The 18,172-nt window shown below is 52.0% G+C and overlaps 1 protein-coding gene and 1 non-coding gene across 4 annotated transcripts in view; both read right to left on the bottom strand.

The window, feature by feature from the left end:
• Positions 1–18,172, bottom strand: part of CPAMD8 (C3 and PZP like alpha-2-macroglobulin domain containing 8) — a 100,882-nt gene that overhangs the window by 37,447 nt on the left and 45,263 nt on the right. For all 3 annotated transcript variants that reach the window (XR_807592.4, XM_002688549.7, XM_015471929.3), the window contains 4 exons: positions 17,319–17,550; positions 9,422–9,575; positions 8,890–9,020; positions 3,392–3,443 (listed from right to left, as the gene is read on the bottom strand). Coding sequence is in view for 2 of the 3 variants with exons in the window: in XM_002688549.7 (XP_002688595.2) it covers positions 3,392–3,443; positions 8,890–9,020; positions 9,422–9,575; positions 17,319–17,550 (569 nt within the window). In the remaining variant the exon portion in view is untranslated. The remainder of the gene's footprint in view (positions 1–3,391; positions 3,444–8,889; positions 9,021–9,421; positions 9,576–17,318; positions 17,551–18,172) is intronic.
• MIR8550 (microRNA mir-8550) lies at positions 2,173–2,229 on the bottom strand. The gene has a single exon (NR_129528.1). It is a non-coding gene; the product is annotated as a microRNA mir-8550 (primary transcript).

Below are 18,172 nucleotides of genomic sequence, written 5' to 3'. Positions count from 1 at the left end.
AACCTTATGACTCATGCATTGGCAGGCAGGTTCTTTACCCCTAGCAACACCGGAAGACCCATATGTGACTCTAAGAAGTGACAAAGAGAAATCTTTGACCCAGTTTCCCCAAAGGTAACATCTCGCCAAATTCTAGTATACTGTCATTACCAGGATGCTGGTACTCTTAGAACCCCTTGATCTCATTCATATTTCTCCAGCTCTGTTTGTGTGGGATCCCTCTTGTTACACTTTTATCACCATACTCACACCCTCTCTCCCCACCCCAACAACCACGAATATGACCACCATCTCTAAAATCCTGTCATGTGGACAAGGTTATAAAAAGAATCATTTATGTATTCTTTTAGGATTGATTTTTTTTTTTACTCAACCCCCTTCATTTTAGTTGCTCCATATTATCAGTAGCCTCTTCCTTTTTACCTCTGGTTCATATTCTGACATGCGGACAGACCACACTTTGCGTAACCACTCTTCCACGGAAGGACATCTAGGCTGTTTTCAGTCTGTGCTGTGCTTGTGCTTAGTCGCTCAGTCGTATCTGACTGTGTGACCCCATGGACTGTAGCCCACCAGGCTCCTCTGTCCATGGGATTCTCCAGGCAAGAATACTGGAGTGGGTTGCCATGCCCTCCTCCAGGGGATCTTCCCAACCCAGGGATCAAACCCAGGTCTCCTGCACTGCAGGCAGAATCTTTACCGTCTGAGCTACCAGCTGATGTGAACATTTGTATACAGGTTTTTGTATGAATGTAAGTCTTTGTTTCTCTTAAAATGCCTAAGAGTACAATTGCCTAGAGATATTTTACTGTCTCTTTAGGTAAAGTGTCTGCCTACAGTGCGGGAGACCTGGGTTCGATCCCTGGGTTGGGAAGATCTCCTGGAGAAAGAAATGGCAACCCACTCCAGTACTCTTTCCTGGAAAATTCCATGGACGGAGGAGCCTGGTAGGCTACAGTCCATGGGGTCGCAAAGAGTCGGACGTGACTGAGCGACTTCAATGTCAATGTCAATGCTGACAGCATGTTGTTTTTTTAAATCATCAAACAGTTCTAAGAAACCACAGTGGCTGTACCACTTTATATTCCCACCAGCAATGTATGAAAGATCCAACTTGTCTACATCCTGGCCACTTTTTCACGTCGTCACTATACTTTTTATTTTACTCATTCGGATAGGTGTGCACTGATAACTTACTGCGTTTCAATTTGCATTTCTCTAAGAGCTTCCCTGGTGGCTCAGTGGTAAAGAATCCACCTGCCAATGCAGGAGACATGGGTTCGATCCCTGATCCAGGGAGATCCCTCATGCCACGGAGCAACTAAGCCTGTGCGTCAGAGAGGGTAACAGGCAGGAAGGCTAGTGGTACCCAAGAGGAGGAAATAGACTGCAAGTGTCAGACGTGGTTTTTCTCTCTCTTAAGTGGCAGGAAGAAACAATACACAAGTGTCAGACGTTTTTTCCTTCTCTATACAAAATTAAAAGGAGCTTTCTTTTAAAATTCTGTGTTGCCAGGATGACGCCTGGTTCCACCTGAACTTAACTTTTCTCAAACCTTGAGCTAACCAATGGGAATGCATTGGTTATGAAATGCTAACCAATGCATTTTTCTTATGAAAATGTTTTTCTTAAGTTGCGTTAATGAACTATGTATCTACCTTAGACTCTGTCTTTCTTCAAGTCGGTTCTGCCTAAGACTCAGAACTGATAAGGGCTCAACAAACCAGCATGTTTTACTCGTGGAAATGTTCTCTTGAGCTATGTTAATCAAACTGTGTATTTGCTTGGAAACCTGCCTTTCTTCAAGATTCATATCAACAGTTTTATGGCCCGGGATGATTCACCTCGTGCCGATGTTATCTCAAAATTTATGTTGTGAGTGAGGGGTCTGGTGCAACTGAGTTTTGTGACATTTCCTTTCTTTAATTAGCAGCTTGCGAATAGGCATATAACTTCTTGCTATAAAGTAGTGAGGAGGCACTCTTTCTGCCCTCTTCTGATGTCTGTGTCAGAAGCTTTCTCTATCTCTTTTATACTTTAACAAAACTTTATTACACAAAAGCTCTGAGCAGCCTCACCACTGGCCCTGGATCAAATTCCTCTCCCTGGAAGGCCAAGGATCCCGGCGTGGTTCACGGCTCACAGCAGCAACCTTTCACCACAGCTACTGAGCCCATGCTCTAGAGCCCGGGAGCCGCAGCTACTAAAGCTCCCGTGTTCCAGAGCCTGTGCTCCGCAGCAGGAGAGGCCACCACCATGAAATGCCCGCACACCACAACTAGAAAAAAGCCCGCTCGGCAATGGAGACCCAGCACAGCTGAAAATAAAGTCGCTCAGTCGTGTCCGACTCTTTGCGACCCCATGGACTGTCCATGGAATTCTCCAGGCCAGAATACTGGAGTGGGTAGCCTTTCCCTTCTCCAGGGGATCTTCCCAACCCAGGGATCGAACCCAGGTCTCTCGCATTGCAGGCGGATTCTTTACCAGCTGAGCCACAAACAAGGAAGTCCCCCCAAAATAAAGACATATAATTATTTACAAAATCATTTGAGCATATATGTGATGTCTTGCTATTTACTGAAAAAAGGGGAGGGGGATCTCAAAAGGAAGCCTGGGTCCAGAGTGTGATGTGAATGCCGTGGCAACAGGGAGGTGGTACACCTAGGGGTTGGCATCACCTGGGGATGCCATCTCAGATCCTCTGCTCTGCCTCTTGGCAAAACCTGCCAGATAAGCGTCCAGCGCCAGGCCCAGCCCAAGCTCCAAAGTGGAGGGCTCTTGAGGAGGGGTTGGATGGGGTAGGGTCAGACCCTCCCATAGGCAGCTCAGGCTCACGTTCGTCCCAGCACTGACATGGCCCCACCAAGGCAGAGGCGTGGAAGTGTCTTTCTCTGTCCACTCCACTCCCTGGGCATTCCGTACCCACTTCGAGATCATGGGCAGGCTTAATGTCAATTTCAGGGGATCAGGGTGGACCCCAGAGCTCACACTTCCTGGAACCTATCTTAATTTCCCACACCCTCCTCTGCTACCCTTGGGTTCTGGGTCACCCTCATTCTCCCAGCTTTCCCATGTTGTGTCTCTAAGACCTCCCTTCCCCAGACCATCAGTTCCTCACTCGGGACTCCAAGTTCGACAGCCCCTTCCCCTGACGGCAATCTCTTTTCTCGTTGGCACCAGCAGTCAACCATCATGACATGCTTACTTCCTGCCTGGCAGAAGCCAAGTCCTCACTCTGGCTTACATTTGTCCCTAGCTGGGACATTTCAGTGGCTTTGCTGTGGTGTCCCCAGCCCCGAGGCAAGACAGGTGTCCACTTGGCAGCAACGAAGTTGCACCAGTGCAGGTGTAAGGGCCGAAGTCTTTGGCAGGATGTGCATGGGAGACTCACCGTTGGGACAGAAGAAAGCGCTGTAGGTGTATGATCGGGGGGCTCCTTCAGGCTGAAACAGAGAAACGGGGAGAACTGAGCACCAGCGGAGGCAGTCACTGCACGGGCCGCTGTCCCACGGCTGCAGACTCGGACCTGCAGTCTGGACCCCGCAGGACAATGCCACAGGTGCACGGAGGTGGACCTGGTCTCCTACCTCCTGTGTCCAGATGGGGAAACTGAGGCTCACTTCCCTTTCCCCGGGCTCTAGTCAAACTCACCAACCAGGCCTAGAGTTATCAGGCTTCTCACACCCCCACCCCACCCTCCTGACCACTCCTTCCACCCAGATCCCAGCCCGGCTTCTGGGTAAAGAACACAATGACTCAAAGGCTGCGGATCCGAGGCCCTATCTGGCCTCTAAGAGCGTTGAGAACGGGGCACCCAGGTCTGCCAAGGACGGGGGTCTCTGTCCTACTGTCTAGTGCCTCCTCTGTCTCCTGTCTCTCATGCTCCTGCTCCCACCCCTTCCACAACATCACCCAGTAGGCAGGTGGCTTGTTCTCTTCAAAGGGAGCACTCAAGAACCTCCCTCGTGGTCCAGTGGTTGAGAATCCGCCTGCCAATCAATGCAGGAGACACAGGTTCGATCTCTGATCTGGGAAGATTACGCAGGCCACGGAGCAGCTAAGCCTGTGCACCACAGCTCCTGAGCCGGCGCTCTGGAGCCCATACACCGCGACAAGAGAAGCTGCCGAATGAGAAGCCCTGCCACTGCAGCTAGAGAAAGCCCGCGCGCAGCAACAAAGACCCAGCACAGCCAAAAATGAACAATGTTTTTTAAAAAGGGGAGCACTCGAAATTTAATGGGATACACCTTGTGGGGTTTCACCTGACCCGTGGGATTCCAACTTTTCCAGGTCTCCTTTAGCAGTGTCAGCAGATTGGTGAGCTGCGGCCACTTGAGGCCAGACCTTAAAGGGTTAACCTTTGACCACTGCAGCCAGACAGCCTCCTGGGGTCCCAATTTCTCCCACTGTGATGGTTCACTTTATTTGTCAACTCCAGACATCTGATCAAACGTTACTTCTGGGCGTGCCTGTGAGGGCATCTCTTAAAGGAGCCAGCATTTGAACGGATGGACTGTGATGTAAATGGCCCTCCCCAGTGTGGGTAACACCCAAATACTCTACTGAGGACCCAAATACAATGAAAGGCGGAAGAGGGATGAATTCTCTCTCTGCCAGATAGCTTTTGAGTTGGGGCATCGATCGTCTCTGCCCTTGATGCTCCTGGTTCTCAGGCCTTCAAAATCGCAGACTGTGGATTTCTCAGCCTCCATGATTGATTTCTCAGCCTCCATGATCGATTTCTCAGCCTCCATGACCTTGTAAGCTTTAAAGGTGGTGCTAGTGGTAAAGAACCCGCCTGCCAATGCACAAGATGTAAGAGACACAGGTTCGATCCCTGGGTCAGGAAGATCCCCTGGAGAAGGTCATGGCAACCCACTCCAGTATTCTTGCCTGGAGAATCCAATGGACAGAGGAGCCTGGTGGGCTATACAGTCCATGGGGTCGCAAAGAGTCGGACACAACTGAAGCAACTTAGCACACATGATCGTGTAAGCCAACCGCTTATAATAAATCTCTTTCTAGAGAGAGACTTATGTCCTACTGGCTCTGTGTCTCCAGAGAACCAGAATACACCCACTGCTTGCTGGGTGACCCAGGGCCACTCACTTAACTTCCCTGGGCCTCTATTTGTTATCATTGGAAGGACTGATGCTGAAGCTGAAACTCCAATACTTTGGCCACCTGATGCAAAGACATGACTCATTGGAAATGACCCTGATGCTGGGAAAGATTGAAGGTGGGAGGAGAAGGGGACGACAGAGGATGAGATGGTTGGATGGCATCACTGACTCTATGAACATGAGTTTGAGCAGGCTCTAGGAATTGGTGATGGACAGGGAAGCCTGGCGTGCTGCAGTCCATGGGGTTGCAAAGAGTCGGACATGACTGAGCAACTGAACTGAACTGAGCTGAAGATGGAGGTGATGAAGGCATTGACCTCGATGTGAGGGCTAGGTGTACTTCAGACAGGGCTGGCGTCTTCTCGGTGCTACTGAACAGTCAGTTCTTGTTAGATCTTCTCATTGCCCTCCCTCCACCCCCTGCCCCCAGTCCTCCGCAGATGCTGCAAAGATGGGCATCATCCATCCAGGGTCTGTACTGATGAGTCCAGGAGGCACCTCTCAAGCCACAACCAGATATCCCCACTGAGCAACTAGCTGACAAATCTTCAGCAAAATGGCCCATGGTTGGCACCAAGAGGCCAAGCACACCCTTGTGGATGACACTGAGCTGTCACCAGCTGGACTGTCATCTCACACCCAGCACACTTGACATGGAGTCTGCAGGCTATCTGCTCAGCCACAGGCTCCAAGGTGAGCCCCCACGGTTCTGCTTGGGCCTCAGCAACCCTCTTACCAGTCTATCAGCTCGGTCTCTTGTTGGCCCTGGACAGGGCCTGGCCATTGTAAACCCATGATAGCTATACAGTCATAAAAATGATTCATAACTCAGATGTCTACCAATGGGTGAACAGATACAGTGGAACATTACACACCATGAAAAGGGATGAGGCACTGATTCCTGCTACAATACAGGAGTTATATGTGGGGAAAGAGAGTCTCAGTAGGGCTAATATGGATATGAAAGACAGTAGATTATAGATAGGGCTTCCCTGGTGGCTCAGCAGTAAAGAATCTGCCTGCAATGCGGGAGACTACCTGCAATGCAGGAGACGTGGGAAGACCCCCTGGAGGAGGAAATGGCAACCCACTCCAGGATTCTTGCCTGGAAAACCCCATGGGACAGAGGAGCCTGGGCGGGCTACAGTCTGTGGGGTTGCAAGAGTCAGACATGAGTGAGCGACTAAATTACCACCACAATGTAAGCAGACCTCAAAAACATCATGCTAAGTGAGAGAAGCCAGAGAGGAAAGCCCACAGAGTGTATGATTCCATTTACACTCAATGTTCAGAACAAGCAGATCCAGAGACAGCCTCTGAACCCTTCCTTTGGCACTGAGCATGGCCCCTGACCATCCAGGGTCTCCTGGACACACCCCCACCCCAGCATAGCCTTTGAAATAGCCCGTGGGGCTGCTCCCGGCCACTCAGCCCTATCTCCTCTTCCAGCTTAACTCAGAGGGGACTCTGGTGCCAGCATCTTGCCTTCACGCTGCCCTGGCTTTTAGCTGATCTTGGGTTCCAGTCTCCTTTGCCTCTGTGCTCGAGCCAGCTCCCAGTCAGGTTCCAAAACAAGGTCCCTGTGAAATGTCACTTTTATTATCTCTGGCAGGACTTTTCTGCAACCTTATAGCACATAACAGTGCTTGATTCTTGCCTTTCTAGGGATTTATCTATTTGCATATTTCATATACATGGGATCATACACTATGCAATCTTTGGTGTCTGGCTTATTTCACTCAGCATAATGTTTTCAAGGTTCGTCTACATTGGAGCACAAATCGGTGCTTCATTCCTTTTCATGACCGAGTAATATTCCATGATGTTGGGAAACTGTATCCCTTTGCACCATGTTTATTGATTCATCAGCTGATGGACATCTCCTAGAATGGAAAAAGCATCCCTGGCTTGTGTCCAGGATCCCCCAGTTGACCATTATAAATGCCTGGATGACAGCAGCTCCCATTTCTGTAGCACTCAGGCCAGGAACTCAAGAGATGCCTTCCACACACACTCTCATTTAACTGCCCAGCAGTTCCCATCTGAACTCAAGGCTGTCACTCCAGAGCCCAACTCTGGCCAAGAGGGCAGACCCCCTTTCACTCCCATGATGCCCGTGAGGCTCTCCTTGTGGCTCTGAATTATGTCGGCCTTCTTTCTGATTCTGTGAACTCCACTGAGACATGGTGGGGTGATCGAAGGCTCTCCAGCAAAAGTTCTAAAGGTCATAATCCCCGGAGCCAGCTGGGTTGCCGGGTGGGATGGCAGTGGCCTCTCTTCCACTTGACACAGCACTCATGATGGTGCAGCCATCACTTCCTCCCTACCACGTGCCTCTCAGGAATAGCCTTTCTGTTGTATTCGGCCTCCGACCTGGTAGGTGGCATGTGATGTCTGGTCAGGGTCCATCGTGTAATAGAGCGAGTGAATCGTGCACCCAGAGTTCCATGGTGGGACAAGATGGGAGAAGCCGCGCACCCAGCACTTCCTGTTTCATCAGTCTATTTCTCTAATTCATGCTTCAGTCTTTGCATCAACATTTCAGGTCTTCTGATGCCTACATCATACCTCCCGTCTCCTAGAGCTGAGCGTACATAGCTGGACCAGTGGATGCTGCAGACATTGGATATAGCTGAGCAGTGCGAGTGGGAGGAACAGGAGAATCCTTCTCTGTACATCTTAGAAATTCCTCTTGCAGAGGAAAGAGACAAGCGCTCCAGGCCTCCAGGTCGGAGGGAGGGCAGGCTGTGGCTCAAGTGTGCACAGGGCTTTGCAGCAGGTCACCAGGGATTTCTGCATTTCCTGTCGAGGCCATCCCATTCCTGTTGGCTCATGGAGATTGTATGCCTCATCTGATGACACACGGGTCCCTGAGGACTCCATCACGTCATGTCAACAAAGCTGCAGCAATGACCCGTCCGCCTCCGGGAGTTCCGCCCAGCTCGCATGTGACTCCTGGTGCTGATGGAAAACATTTGTGTTCAGCTCCACCAGGACTGCAGGGGAGGGAGGGCAGCTGTTTGCAGCTGGGCCACTGGGAAGGGGCAACACTCCGGGCTTTAGCCCTTCAGCAGGGCTGTCGCGTGCTCTCCGAGCAGCAATAAACAGGAGTCTGACCAGAGCTCTGGGCTCTAATGCATCTGAGCAGCCCCAGAAAAGATGGGGCATCATTGTCCCCACAAGCCCAGCACTGTGAGATGAGATGCCATGTACGTTCTCCCACCTCCCTGACGCTGTGGGGTGAGTGTGAGCACCCAATCCTTCAGAGCAGACTGGGAATCACAAGACACTTGATGAGCCCCAAGGACAAGTGGCAGATCCCAGATTCACAGCTGAGAGGGGAGGCGAGGTGGGGGTGGGGGGTGTGGGGGTGGCAGTCCGGGCCCCTTGGCTGGAGGCTCTGCATCCTTCCCGCACGGGCATTCCAAGGACAGCCCTCCAAATGCTGGGCCACAGTCTCTACAATTGTCTATGATGAACGGACAGCCAGGAGAGAAAGGCACGCCACCCTCCATGGCGATCGACCCCGGGGGTCAGGAGGACACTTCCCTGCAGCCTTTGAGAGCCCCACATCACTGCACCAAAGCCTGTTCGGCCACATGGAGAGGGGATGGCTGCCACGGTCCTTCAGCCCGAGGCCCCAGAGCAGGACTGGTGGGGGCTGCCCTGGCCCTGGCGTGGGGAAGGCCCACACATCCCCGTCCCCACCTCACTGGGGAGCCAATCAGGCCCTGGCCAAGTGCCTTGAGCAAGGACATGGGCTTACCTCGACCATCACACTGCACCGGATGTGGTCTCTTCCAATGGGGACCCTTCTGTCAGCGTAATTCTCCTCTGGGGGTCTGACGGACTTCCCATCGCGGCAGCAGCTCGTTTCTCTGTAAGCCAGAGCTTTGGCTGCGGAGATTTGAGTACTCGGTGCTGGTTCTCAAAACAGGACCCCATCTGCCGCTCTTCTGTCCCCCACTCTTGTCCCAGGCTTCCCAGGTATGCATGCACGCATATCTGTGTGCATGATGCATGTTGCATATATGTGAATGCATAGATATGCATGAGTGCACATGTGTGCAAGTGTAAGTGCATGCTACACTGGTGGGGCACTTTGAGAGCCTGGCTTCCCCCAGATGTGGCCCCCCACCTCTTGGTCACTCTGGACTGATCCAGACTCCTCCAGTAGCTCTCTTGTCCCTCAACCACCTGTTCTGTCCTACTGACCCTTCCCCCGTGCCTGGATTCAGCACCTGGACCCCTTGGTGTCCTGGAGAGGGGAGATGCCCCAATAAGCACTTGAATCTCACCTGTGATGTTGCTAAGACCCAGGTCGCCGAAGGACAGAACCACCCACATGGGCTCCGTCTCCCCAGAGGCCACACACATCTTCTTGGTCAGATGGCGTTTGCCAGGGTGTCCGACAAACTGGATGCCCTTGGGAACTGAGATCTTCATGTAGACCTGGAAAAGGTGGCAAGCATCCATGGTACCCGGAATCTGCACACCCTCCAGCACGCCTCACTGCCCATTATACTCCGTCCACCCTGGAAGCCTTCTCCCCAAACCACGCTTTCCATGAGAAACCCCCTTTGCATTTCTTATCAGAACCAACTACTTGGGCTTCCCTGGTGGTCCAGTGGTTAAGAATCTGCCTTGCAATGCAAGGGACACCAGTTCGATTCCTGGTCTGGGAAGATCCCACATGACGTGGAGCAATTAAGCCCGCGTGCTGCAATTACTGGGCCCACCTGCAGCAACTGTTGAAGCCCTTGAGCTCTAGAGCCTGTACTCCGCAGCGAGAGGCCACCGCCATGAGAAGCCTGCATCCTGCAACTAGAGAGAAGCCCCTGCTCTTCCCAACTAGAGAAAGTCCACCTGCAGCAATGAAGACCCAGAACAACCAAAAATAAGTAAATGTTAAAAAAGAAGAACCGACTCCTCAACACTGTCCTGCTTCCCTCAACCCCCCATACCCTCACTGGTCCAGCTCCCCTTGGAGACCAAGGTCGATTCAAGGGCTGCTCATCTAGCTCCAATCCTCCCCAGCCAAGGGATGAGAGAGGCCACTCCCCACGCAGGCCTCACAAAGCACTTCCTCTGACCCTCCATCCATGGAGGTCCACTGCATCCTAACAGAGCTTGGTGTACACACGTGCGTGTGTGTGTGTGTGCCGTGCATGCACGCACCTCTGTGTGCACATCTACATGTTTAGTAGGCATGGCACTGCCAGACGTGTGAGTGCACTTGTGTGAAGGCAAGCGTCTCTGCATATGTGTGCAAGCGTAAGTATACACATGCGTGTGTGCATACCACGTATCTATGTGCATGCTGTGTGTACATGTGTGTACACCCCTCGATCTACAGCATGCTCTTTGCTCCGCATCTACTTGTCCAACCAGTAGATGCACAGCGCCTAATGGGTCCAGGCGTCCTCCTAGGAATTCAAGAGCCAGATCTCAGCAAGACATACGAGCGATGCCTGAGCCTCGGTGCACTTAAGTCACACACACAGTCCAATGTGTACAAGGGAGCTTTACAGCAGCACGTGTGACAGGGGTTTGAATACTGCCTACGGGCAGGTCCAGCCAGACCTGAGTGAGAATGGTTGGTCCATTCGGGGGCTCCCCCATCCCCCTCAAGACACCATTCTTCCAGAAAGTTCTTCCAGGGAGGCAAGAAGAAATTCAAGCATCAAATATTGATGTGATCCATTTTCTGGGTCCCGGGAGGAACCAACTGTCCAGGCTGAGGGGTGGAATCGGCCTGTTGTTCAGGCGTGTCTGACTCTTTGTGACCCCATGGACTGTAACCCACCAGGGTCCTCTGTCCATGGGGCTCTCCTGTTCCTAAAATTGAACACGTGGACAGACCTGTTGCCCAGCAAGGATGCCTTCTTCCAGCCAACAGGCCAGCCTCCAGGGCATGATCAGAGCTGAAATGGGTACCTGGGGGCCTGCCTGCAGTCCAGGAGAGAGTGGCCCTCAGGGGCAAGCCTGTGATTAGGAACCAGCTTACACTTATCCCAGCTTTTTGAAACTGGAATCCTATTCCTCCTAACCATATGTGCTCAGTCACTCAGTTGTGTCCAACTCTTTATCTCTGAGACCCTAGGGACTGTAGCCCACCAGGCTCCTCTGTCCTGGGATTCTCCAGGCAAGAATACTGGAGTGGGATGCCATGTCCTTCTTCCCAAGCCAGGGATTGAACTGCATCTCCTGCATCTCATCTCCTGCATTAGCAGGAAGATTCTTTACCACTGAGTAGTGGGAAACCCCCTCCCAGTGATAAACCACATAAAAAGGATGAAGGAAGGCTTCCCTGGTGTCCAGTGGTTAAGAATCTGCCTTGCAATGCAAAGGGCACCAGGTCCATCCCTGATCCAGGAAGATCCCACATGCTGCTGGGCATTTAGCCTCTGTACCACAGCTACTGAGCCCACCCACCTAGAGCCTGTGCTTTGCAACAGGAGTGGCCGCCACAGGGAGAAGCCTGCACGTTGCAGTTAGAGAGTAGCCCCCACGGGCCATAACGAGAGAAAGCCCGCACACAACAACGAAGATGCGCCCAGCCAAAAAAAAAAAAGATGAATGATAAAGGTCTGGGTCTTGGGGCCCTGCTCCCAGCTTATTGCCCTGAGCCCTTCACCTGTCTTCCTTAACCTGCTCTGGGCCACCCATGGCCACTGCCGTGGTTGCTGCTGCAGCGGTTCTCACTCAGACTAACGCACAAGCCTCCTCCTTCTTTCCCGCTTTCCCAACCAGAGCCTAAAATCCAGCCTGGCTGTGTCACAGGCAGCTCTTGGGACAAGCCAACCTGCCTCTGCCCATCGCTTGTGTATACTGTTCCGTCTTCCAGGAATGCCCTTCCAGGCCCAGTGCCCAGCTTAAACATCGCCCAGAGACTTCTCTGCATTCAGAGAAGCCAACCTCTCTCAGGGTTTTCTTGGTTCCCTGTACGCATATAATTTTTTTTGGCTGTACCACACAGCATAGGCTTGTGAGATCTTAGTTCCTGGACCAGGGATCAAACCTGTGCCCCCTTCAGTGGAAGCATACAGTCCTAACCACTGGACCACTGGGGAACTCCCGACACCTAATTCTAACACAGATCTGCCCCTCAGTCCCTGCGGAACCTTGAACACAATGCTTCTCTGAGCTTCCCGTATGGGAATGATACCAGCAAGGACAAAGTAAGTGATTAAATAGTTAATCCCACTAGGGGACTGTAAGCAGAAAAAATACGGGAGACCCTGTAAATTAACAACTACTCAAGAAAGTAGGGTTGCTTAACCACAAAACCAAGCAGACTTGTTTAGCAACAAAACCAGGCAACAGAACCACAAGGCATGCCCCCCAGCAATAAAACGGTGGTGGCGTGAAACCCACATCCTGCCCAGTGAGCTCACTAAGTCAGGACATGCTCTCTGCACACATAAAAAAACAATAATTTGTGGACCCAGCTTGACCATGTAGGGACGAAAAAACTCCCCTGGCCAACCTGAAGGGGGAGCTGATGGTGGAAGCATAACGTTTACTTAAGGACGACAAAGACTTCTTCGCCCCTTCCCCACTTTTCCTGTGATAATAAAACTGTAGCCCAGTAAGTCCTTGGGGCATGGCAGTCTCTTCTCTGCCTGCTTGTAAGCCTCACAAGCGTCCTATTCTAATAAGTCACTTCATATCTACCACTTCACCTCTCACTGAATTCTTTCTGCACTGAGACATAAAGGACCATGCTACTGGAGCTCCTCAGAGGCCCCAGAATGACATCAAACCATTTCAGTTCCATCATAGTTCCTCCTTTCCCAGCCCTTTGTGCACTGGATAATAATACGGGTAAAACCATCCACCCAGCGCTGGACACAGAGATGTGTGCCCAAGAAAACCGAGTCAGCAGTGTCAGAACTCCAGGTTGAGCTCAGGCAGACCTCATGTCCTGGGCATTTGGGTCTTCAGATTCCTGCACATAGCCCAGCAAACCTTGGGGACCTGGGTGACTGCGTTTGAGTGAATGAATTCGAATTACTAACATTTTACACCTGGGAATTCCTTCTGGTAGCCTCTGGGTGTTCCATTTCTATTCTAGACCTGTGCTGACCATTTTTTTCCTATTGGGGATTTTCTTTCCATTAAAGACCCAAGAAAGGAGAAATTTCTATGTGACAGTACATGGTGTGTGGTTATTCCATAGAGTCAAATAAGCATCAGAAAGCCAAATGCAAATACCAGCCTCAAAACTGGGCCGTGCCAGGCAGAGGGCATGGGAGGGGTCCTTAACTGGCCTTGAGGCCATTATAGGCATTCCATGCAGTATGTTCTTGGGTTGATTTAACTATTCAGTGGAGGTATAGCATTTACAAAGGAAAAAAGGAGTAAAATATTTCATGTAAGTTCAAGGTCACCCTTTGAGCCAAGACTCAGAGACTCGGAACAATGCGGTCCCCACTCTGGACCAGGCTCAGAAATGGCTCTGACACAGCATCTAAGATCAGACTCACAAAGGAGCCTGAAACCTGCTCCCTACCCCCTGCCCCAGAGCAACCTGTGCGGGCAGAGGGGGTGAGGGGAGGGCAAGTAGATCTCTCACACTCAGATAAGGAAATGGAGACAAAGCGGCCTAGTGAATGGAACACCAAGCTGAAGTCAGAGGGTCTTTTGGAGACAGTGAGGCAAGGACATGCTGAAACTGTAGCTGAGGTATGGGAGTTCTGCCAGCCTCCCACTCAGGACTTCCATCCCCAGCAGCCTCGACACCTTTCAGGTGGCAAATTCCAATCACTCCAAAAAGCCTTGTTTTTCGAGAAAAGTGGGTAGTGGTTGGATAAAAGTGGGTAGTGGTTGGATAAAATCTCGGTTTCTGGTGACCTTGGCCTGGGGCTGCAACTCATATCTCTGCCCTTGGTGGGAATGTGCCAGCAGCCTTGGGAGGCCCCATTCACATGGGTAGGGCCAGGATGAGGTCAGCTGCCTCCCTGGGCTGGCTAGGGTGAGGCTGAGACCTGCAGCCTCACCTCCATGCTGACCTGCAGAGAGCAGGCTTGCTCCCAGCTGGACCCCGGGCCCTGCCCCCAACTCACTCGTCCAACTGTAGCCTCGGCTCCCAATCCCCAATCCCTGAGGGCTGCCCCTAACCCTGGGAGTCCACCTCCCGTCTCTTCCTCACACTCGCCAGCCAGCCGATGTCCAGGCTGAGATAGTACACAAAGGATTACAGAGGTGGGGGACGGCGCCCCTGACATCTTGCAGCCACACTGAGGCTCAGCCCCCAAACGCTTCTTCCCCATCCTGCCCCCACCTGATCCTGGTCCTCACGGCTCTCTCCACGTTGTCTGCCGTCCCTCCTCATCATCAGGGTCTGAAATCACCAAGCCCACCTCCTTGGGGTAGTGGTTATGGGTTGAATTGTGTCCCTCCAGTAAGATATGCTGAAGTCCTGGCACTTCCCTGGTGGCCCAGTGGCTAAGACTCTGCTCCCAGTGCAGGGGGCCTGGGTTCGATCCCTGGTCAGGGAACTAGATTTCCCTGCACTAAGAGCTCACACACTGCACTAAGAGCTCCACGCTGCACTAAGAGATGCTGCATGCCAAAACTGAAGAATCCACATGTGTGTGTGCACTCAGCCATGTCTGACTCTTTGCAACCCCATGGACTGTAGCCCTCCAGGCTCCCTTGTCCATGGGATTCTTTAGGCAAGAATTCTGGAGTGGGTTGACATTTCCTCCTCCAGGGGATCTTCCCAACCCACGGATAGAACCCGAGTCTCTGATGTCTCCTGCCACAACGGAAAGACCCCTCATGTTGCAACTAAGACCTGGCACAGCCAAATAAATAAATTAAAAAAAAATTTTTTAAGTATGTTGAGGTACTAACCTTGGTACCTGTAAATGTGACCTCATTAGGAACTACGGTCTCAGCAGATGTCATCAAGTTCCAAGGAGGTCATTGCATCAAGCCTGCAATGTAGGAGACCGAGGTTCGATCCCTGGATTGGGAAGATCCCCTGGAGAAGAGAATGGCAACCCACTCCAGTATTGTTGCCTGAGGAATTCCATGGACAGAGGAGCCTGGCAGGCTACAGTCCAGGGGGTTGAAGAGAGTTGGATACAACTGGGCCACTAACACTTTCACTTTTTCTAATCCAACAAGACAGGGGCTCTTCTAAGAGGAAATTTGGACAGAGTCTGTGCAGAGAATGAGGATGATGTAAAGATACACAGCGAGAAGGCGGCCATGGGAAGAATGAGGCAGAGACTGGAACAAGGCTGCCACAAGCTAAGAGAACGTCAAGGATTGTGGGCAGCTCCCAGAAGCCAGGAGAAAGGTCAGGGACAGACCATCCCTCAGAGCCTCTTTCTGGAGGAGGCCAGCCTGTCCATACTTTGACCTTGGACTCCAGCCTCCAGAACTTTGAGAGAATACATCTCCATTGTTTTAAGCTGCCCAGTTTCTGCTACTTTGTTACAGCGGCCACAAGAACCTGATACAGTAGCCTTTCCACCTCCTCTGAGAAGGAGTCATCTCCCCCACCACGTACACACCCTGCAGGCCCTGGGACCCCAAGAGTTGGAAAAGTACCAACAAGGTCCGTGGGACACCCACAGTCACCATTCTTAGCAGCTATCGGACTGACCCATGTACCCCTTGAACCACCTGTAAGACTCCTGTCTGCTTGATGTTTGTAGAAACTGACACACCAACAGCTGGAATAACGCGGACAAGGTCAATCAGTTTTTTTCAGTAGAAACTGAGATTCAGAGTGCCTGCTCTGGGGGCCACCAGGATTCCTCACTTCTGTGCTGGGGTCAGCACGTGTGTGCATGCTAAGTCGCTTCAATCAAGTCTGACTCTTTGTGACCCCATGGACTGCAGCCTACAGGCTCCTCTGTCTGTGGGGATTCTCCAGGCAAGAATACTGGAGCAGGTTGCCATGCCCTCCTCCAGGGATCTTCCCAACCCAGGGGTTGAACCCATGTCTGTTATGTATCCTGCACTGGCAGATGGGTCCGTTACCACCGGCCCCACCTGGGAAGCCCACACCCCGACCTAAATCCAATCCATCACCTGTTTCTGTAAAGCCGGGCAGCTAACGGGTTTTACTTTTTTTTTTTTTTTAATGATTGGGATGAAGTAGGGAAATTAAAAAAAAAAAGAAAAAAAAAGAATGGTGGTCCAGTGTTTAATAATCCACCTGAGTTTCCAGGTGGCACTAGTGGGAAAGAATCCTCCTGCCAATGCAGGAGATGCCAGAGACATTTGTCCAGTCCCTGGGTGGGGAAGATCCCCTGGAGGAGGAAATGGCAACCCACTCCAGTATTCTTGCCTGGGAAATTCCATGGACAGAGGAGCCTGGCGGGCTACAGTCCATGGGGTCACAGAGTCAGTCATAGTGAGCACACACACACACACACACGTGTGTTGCAATGCAGGGGACGTGGGTTCGATCCCTGGTCAGGGACCTAAGATCCCACATGCTGAGGAGCAGCTAAGCCCACAACTATAGAGTCCATCCGCTGCAATGAAAGATCCCACATAATGCAATGAAGACCCTGCGTGTGGCAACTAAGACCCAACGCAGCCAAATAAATAAATGAAAAAGAATTACATTCTGTGATGCATGAAAGTTAAATGAAACTCAAATTTCAAGTATCTAGAAATAAAGATTTATGAGAACACGGCCAGGCCCATTCATGGGCATGTTATCTGTGACTGCCTTCCCGCACAATGGCCAAGTTGAGTAACTGCAACAGGGACCCTCTGGTTGGCAAAGACTGAAATATTTACTATCTAGCCCTTTACAGAGAAGGTTCACTGACCCCTGACTCCATGTCATTACATATGACACTCATCCCCACAAAGCCCTGAGGGGCCCGGAGTCAAGGACAGTGGCTCCATCCCATCTGTCAACCTCCAACCCCGCCATGCACTCCCACCCACAACCTGCCCAGGCTTAGACGGCGGGTGAAGCAGGACCTGATCCATCCAGCCCCTGCTTCGCTAATATCACAGATGCTAACATCACAACCCTCCTAGATGACTCCACCTCCCCCTGCCTACCCAACATCACAGGTACTGTGCCCCTCAAACCCATCCCCCTCCAAAGGACCACAACTCTCCCTGCCTCCTGACCTTAAGGATGCCGCCCCCTTCCCGCCTCCCCGCCAGCTGGTAACGGGAAAGGCAATATATGGAGGGCGGCTCTGGTACCTCAGCACAGGTGTCCATGTAGTTGTAGATGCTGAGTGGGATCTTGGCCTGTTCCCCACGGACCACGTAGGGGGGCAGCGTGAAGTCTATGAAGAAAGGCTTGAAGGTCTTCAGCAGGGTGGGCTCAGCAATGCCCAGGCCCCTCCCGGGGGACAGACCCACCGCCTCGCCCACCCAGCTGGTGATGGAGTCGGGGACCTGCACGCTGAGTGTCTCCTCGCCAGATGGATCACTGCAGAAAGAAGGGCAACCATGAGCTGTTATCCAGGGCTGTGCGGCATCAGCCCAGTGGGAGCTGAGGAATCCAGCAACATGGCCTTGGGTTTCAGGGAGACGCCTGGCTTTTCCTGTCTCCTCTACCTGCACTCTCCATGCCCTTCCCAGAAGCTTGACCCAGGTGCCCTCACTGGGTGACAGGACACTGCCCTGCAGCATCTGGGCATCTATCCTTGCCTCTGTGACGGTCACAGGTGTCACCATGGCAACAATTCAAGCTCAGCATCTTCCATTTGGCAGAACTTTCATCAGCTCCGGATGGTCTTAGCCAATTGTTCTGTGCACACCGAGTGCCAGCCAGCCAGCCGGCTGGCCAGCCACCCACCCGGGGAACATCCACCCTTCCTGGCCTGGCTTCCTTGTCCCGTACGCTCCTGTGGCGCCCTGCTCCCTGTCTGTGTGATTTTCCACGCCTGCCGAGGCCATTACAAAAGCTTCACCTGGGACTAAGGAGAGCGAATCAGTGATCAAAATCTCCCCCAAAAGGGAAGCACTGGATGTGATGGCTTCACTGGTAAATTCTCTTCAACATTTAAAGAATTCTCGTGCACTGCTGGTGGGGATGTCAAACGGTGCAA

Source organism: Bos taurus, chromosome 7 (assembly GCF_002263795.3).
Source record: "Bos taurus isolate L1 Dominette 01449 registration number 42190680 breed Hereford chromosome 7, ARS-UCD2.0, whole genome shotgun sequence".
Lineage (NCBI taxonomy): Eukaryota > Metazoa > Chordata > Mammalia > Artiodactyla > Bovidae > Bos > Bos taurus.
Note: the sequence above shows the minus strand (reverse complement) of the source record. Positions and strands in the feature narration are given on the sequence as shown.